The following is a 6,019-nucleotide window of genomic DNA, read 5'->3' on the forward strand; positions in this document are numbered from 1 at the left end:
TCAGTATAAAATAAAGCAATGGATAGAATTCAGCCAATGGGTGTATTGTTACTATAAAGGAATAATAAACATTTAAATATATGCAAAGTGATCCAGGTATAGATCCTGGACAACTGCTACCCACAGCCCAGTCTATGTAGTATTAACTCAAATCCAGGACTGCTGGCGATGAAACATCAGTAATAAACAGCACAGAAAAGACAAAAATAATTGACACAAGCGGTTTAGATCAGATGATCCTCAAATCTTGGAGTTGGCTGCTTTCAGTGACCTTTAAGCATTCTGAAACGAAACACTTTCAAAATGGGTCACGTGACAGAAGTGTGTGGGGCCTGTGTATTGAGTACATATTAAAGACAGATTAAGGAACGGTTTTTATTTGGCATAACATATCTAAAACATGTGTAACAAACAACTTAACTTAACGTGTTCCATATTTTATTTACTAATTACTGTTTGCTTTCAGATTGTAGAATGCCGAATATATTGTTAGATGTTCACCCTGGTGGCAGTCACTGTGATTCATTGTCTTGGGAAGATTCCTTACAGAAGGTAACTTAAAAAGTAAACCTACACTTGGACAATAATTTATAAAAAAGTCTGTGTATAGCTAAACTGAATAATTTACTTATGTATGTACCGGTGCCGAAAGCCTACTCTATTAAACATCACCTTTGGAGGACTGTGCCTTGTATATTTTGCATGGGGCAGTGTGTAGAGCTTAAGTCACAGTAACAAACACAGTCTGTATATAACATACATGCTTTATACGGACTGCAATTTGCTGGATTCACTCTATGAGGCATTGCCACTGAGGTCTTCACAAGCATATCTTACATGCCATGCTTTATCATTTGAGCTTTTTGTCCTATATGACAACCACTTCAGACATTAACCAAGAGCTAATTAGATAGAAAAAATAGATGTGCCGCCATTCACAATAAATACGTATTCCATAGATGACCTGCCACTTGCCAACAGTTGTAGATGTCACTATCACTGGATATGTATCAATTACATAGTTAAAGGGAATGAGTACAAGTTAAAGGGAATAAATACAAATATGCAACAAACAAAACACATGGTTTACTTAAAGCTTACAACTGAATTAGTTTTTACAAGAAAGTGAACAATCATTGATGACTTCAGTGTAGCTCTGAATAAGTGCTGTTTGCAAGTGTGCCATCAGGCATCTGAGGGCCCCTCACAAACTGACAAACGGGGCCCCTGCTCAGTGACACTGTGTGTTGTTTTTCACCACATTAACCTCTACACATGCATATGCTATAAATATAATGCACACTTGGGTACTGACGCAGAGTGAGCCCCATGCCACGTGGGAGTAGTGTATCTTGCATGAAATCGCTCTGTGCATTCCCAGAAAAGAGGCCACGCGCATATCCGCCTATGCAGATCTCCGTGGTTCTGGTACTTATGCCCGCTTGTGCCCAGAGAGGCGCAAGCGGGCATTACATAGTCCGAGTACGGTAATTGTGTGTTTGCACATGTGCCTGTCGTGGGCTACTTTGGGCTAGGTCACTGGGCCACCTGAAAAAATGTTCCTAATAGTCTGCGAGCCAAGTCTTGTTTACTTATTAAGAAGGTGTCCAAGACCAGGGGGTAAATGTATGAACATGCGGGTTCTTCAACACCCGCGTGTTCGGCGATTAAATTTCAAGCGGCGCTGCATTGTAAATGGAAACTTCCCTTTACAATGCAGCGCCGCTTGAAATTTAATCGCCGAACACGCGGGTGTTGAAGAACCCGCATGTTCATACATTTACCCCCAGGACAGGCCCAGCACTGCCTGCCTGACTCATATAATTCACATTCTGTCATCACTGGCTGGAATGGTTTTGTAGATGTCATTGGGATTAGATTACCAGAATATATTCTATTGTCTCAATCTTCCCACCTATTTATGTCAATCACAACACCACTGTCTTTCCTTTTTCTTCTACTGTCAACATACAATAAAAGAACAAATATTGCTTTGTCTTAGACCCCAGGTTAGGCAGAGAACAAGCACGTTCTACAATGATGTTATTTTGTATTCTTTCCTTTCAGGTGGCAATGCATCTATCGTTTCTGCACAAGGAGCTGAACCGCAGTGAAATAAAAGAATTGAAAAACAACAGATGAACTTTGAGCAAATATAAACATAAAGAAGAAAGAAAAAAACAATCACTTCTACTTTTATATTCTGGATTTTTATACAGAATGTCCAGAAAAACTCAAAAGTAAGGAAAAGTAAACAACAAGAAAACGAGACAACAAAGAATGTACATCGAGCATAAACAAGCTGGATTTAGGAACTTGATTGTGTGTAGATGTATTTTGTGTTTTATTGCATTCTGGTTCTATTGCAGTTGGCTCTGCTAACTTTGGTATTGTCAGCGACCTAACTGGCCAGCTCACATTGGCCTTTCCTCTTCGAAGATTCATAGACACGGACATCACTGAGCAAAAGCAAGTCACATGCTTATTAAATCCAATTTATCTATGTTTCATTTGTTCTACAATCAGTGGGATCTCATTCCTTCTACAAGCATAGCAAACATTAACAAAAGCTCTGATTCAAAATAGGAGGATATGGTAATAATAATTATAATGGTCGTACACATCATTTCTATATTGCCTTATGTATAAAAATCATGCTCATGTCACCTCTAAAAGACTTAAACCTTAAACAAATTCTAAATAATAGAAAGGAGCCCTAAGAAACTAACTAAACAGTTTTATTTCACACTGGATTATATCCAGTCTTTACATACTTAAATAGCTCCAAAGAATCAACTGCACTAATTACTATTAACACTGGAAAGAAATATTTGATTCATTATTCTACCAGTATAGATACAAATTACACTGAGTTGACTTAATAAAATAACATACTTTTCAACAGGCTCATATAAAAAAAAATGAGCAAAATTTCTAATTCTGCTTTTCTTTTGCCATTCCATACATTATATGTAAATTTGCATTTTGAGGAATTTTCACTCGGAGTAGAACTCTGGAAACAACAGTCTGTTCATTCTTTGTAGCAGGACTGGAAACACCTAAGGCCAAATTTCAACGAAATATGCAAAATATGACGGCCAAATGCAGAATGAGGTTATTAAGTCTAAAACTCACCTCTTCCTCAAAGCCTACCAACCATCTACTTAACCCCCATCTCCTCCCTTTTGCTCGTCCTCCCTTCTCTCCTCTTGCCTCAACTGGCTCCTCTAGTGCCTGGTCTGTTTACCCTCCCTTAGGATGTAAGATCGTATGAGCAGCGCCCCCTCCCCTCCTGTCTCCATACCTGTTCTTCCGCTCCGTCTTTACTGCATATGACTGGCCAGAGTTTCTGAAGTATTGGTACTTTTTGTTCATTGTTCTGTATGGTTTCACCCTGTATAGTCTACTGTTAGTACTGTGTGCGGCGCTGCGGGTACCTTGTGGCGCCTAACAAATAAATGATAATAATAATTAAGTCACCGAATAGTTTTGAAAATTTCGCTTATATCTAATCAGAAGTAACTTATCACCATTTTTGTTGTATGTTGTATTCAGACATCTGGGGATAAAGCCGTCAAGTTTCTTCTTATAAACATATTATTACACATTCTGCGACTGCATGCAACAAGGTTTGATAAACAGAATATGTTTATATTCCAAGAAACAAGCTATTATACAGTTTTTGGCTAAACATGTTTACCACTCCACAATTTTGCACTCTACAAAACTTGGCTGTAGGTGCTGCGTATTTTGTTTTTTTGTTTCCCAAAACTAATTTTGAATGACTAACAGACAAATGACAACTGACAGAAATCTCTTGTGAAGCTGCAAGTGTGGAGCAGTGTTTAAATGAGAGGAAATGAGGAAGTTAATGAATTTGTTGCTAAAACAGACAATTACCTCAAGAATTGAACTGAATTTCAGCCTTTCAGTGTAAGAAATGATGTAATCATTACACCACATCAGCCACGGGGTTGATCCAGGACCCAGACAGAGCAAACGAGGTCACACACCTGTGCAAGCAAATACGTGCCAGGATCTTCACAGCCAATTATGTTAATATCCTTGTGGACACAGCAGTAGAGCAGCCACAAGCCTTCTCCCAGGACATGTAAATGTATGAAAAAGCACTAAGGGGGCACAGGGAAAGGTTCGTAATCAAGCACAAGGGGATGAAGTAAAACAAGAACATACCCTGTGGCCAACTTTACAAGAAATCATGGTCATTAATTCTTCATTTTTAAATGTGGGCTCAAAAAAAAAAAAAATCACCATGTTTATTTTTTTATTTTTTTTTTAACAACTGCTGATGTTAATTTTGCTCCTATTCTCGGATTTATTAAGTTGTACTTGTTTCTAGGACATGAAAGTTGATGTTTTAGGGATAGATTCAATTGAAACTTGGAACCCTGCATGTTGTTTCATTACAGGATGTTCCTGGTGAAATTTTAGAGGCGCAAGCGGAAATGAGCGAAGATTGCTGTTCCAGAACATTGTGCAATACCACATCTAAAACGTGAAATAAACAGCTACTTTCGTGTCCGACCAATATATATATATATATATATATTATATATATATATTATATATTATATATATATATATATATATATATATATATATATATATTAAGGAAACATGTAAATTCTACCAGGCTCTTACCTTTCTTTTTGTTCTTTTTGTTTATAAATTATATTATAGTACTTAAAATTACATCTTTAATTGTAAAGTACCAATGCAGACAGAGAGCAGCTTTGTTGTGGCTACATGCAATGCCTTAGCAACATGTGACAAAGTTTGTTATTAAAAGTTTATTATTGCCTCCAGAGGCAGGCTGGTCTAGGGTGCAGGGGGTATCTTTGGGCTGGGTCATTGGGCCACCTACATTTTTTTTTCCTTTAAAATTTTCCTAACAGGATGCTGAGTCGAGTCTTGTCCCCCAGGCTAAAGTTTGCCAGACCTCCCCTGCCCCTAACCCCGGCAATTCACCTTTTTTGGGCTTTTAAAAGGTTGTAATAATGTCTCAGTTTTGTTAAATCTGTCACAAGCTACACGCTGAGAAGTCCCAACCAATCCAAACCCCTAACAGGGTGTGGCGACTACGTAGTATATCTGATGACTGATTGCTCTTTTCTGTTGAATTCATGTATGACAATGTATATTTTATTTAACCTTGTAATGTAATATCAACGTGTGCTTTGCTAGATGACATGAGTTTGAACTTATGCAAGTACCATTAATCTTTTGAAACTAGCCACGCCCGGGATAGATAAGGGTCTTGGGGGAGTTTGAACCCAAAGTTGTAAACCATGTAGAACAACAAGAAGGAGCAGAGGTGAGAACTCAAGGTCTTGTGAACATTCCGATCTCCAGACATCCCTAGCTCACTTTGAAGCCCTGTGACATTTGGGAGATCAATCTGTATTTATTGACAGCTAAACTCCTAAGGTGGGGGGTGAAGAGCCCAACAATAAATGGTTTAAAAATCCCTTGTTTCAGACATCAGATTGTTAATTTCTTTGAGGGAGCCTGTCAAGGCTGAAATGTGCCATTCTCCTCAATGTGTATTCCTCACACGCCAAATCATGAACTTGCAAGTAAGGACTCTGGTTTTATTTTCTATTTTATTTTCGGAAACTCTTTTGTGCAAAACCTATTGTATGTCTGTTTAATACCTTCTTGTAAATAATCTTTGGAAACATTTTTCAGATTAAACATATTTTATCTAGCTCACTCTCCGTGATTCTTTGTGAACTTACGAAGCCCAGGGAGGCTCATGCTACATATGTATGTGATTTAAGTGTGAAACATTAATAAGTGGTTTTGGTGAACATAAGGACACCATAATAATTCCTTCATGGTGGCAGAAAAGGTGTATTAAGTGACTAAGGTGACACCAGTCATTGCCAGCTGTTCAGATTGCTGTATCTCGGACAGGCTGGGTGTTCGTGACACAGGGACGGGATTTTTTGTAAAAGTTGCACAGGGGCGGCAGGGGTCGTGGGTTGGGTTGTTAGGT

The 6,019-nt window shown here is 38.3% G+C and overlaps 1 protein-coding gene across 4 annotated transcripts in view; it reads left to right on the plus strand.

The window, feature by feature from the left end:
• The window catches only part of PREPL (prolyl endopeptidase like), a 30,684-nt gene extending 27,102 nt beyond the window's left edge, over positions 1-3,582 (plus strand). For all 4 annotated transcript variants that reach the window (XM_075204130.1, XM_075204132.1, XM_075204133.1 and 1 more), the window contains 2 exons: positions 467-552; positions 2,068-3,582. In XM_075204130.1, the coding sequence (XP_075060231.1) occupies positions 467-552; positions 2,068-2,142 (161 nt within the window). In that variant the 3' untranslated portion in view covers positions 2,143-3,582. The remainder of the gene's footprint in view (positions 1-466; positions 553-2,067) is intronic.
• Positions 3,583-6,019: the final 2,437 nt, after the last annotated feature.

Source organism: Mixophyes fleayi, chromosome 3, assembly GCF_038048845.1.
Source record: "Mixophyes fleayi isolate aMixFle1 chromosome 3, aMixFle1.hap1, whole genome shotgun sequence".
NCBI lineage: Eukaryota > Metazoa > Chordata > Amphibia > Anura > Limnodynastidae > Mixophyes > Mixophyes fleayi.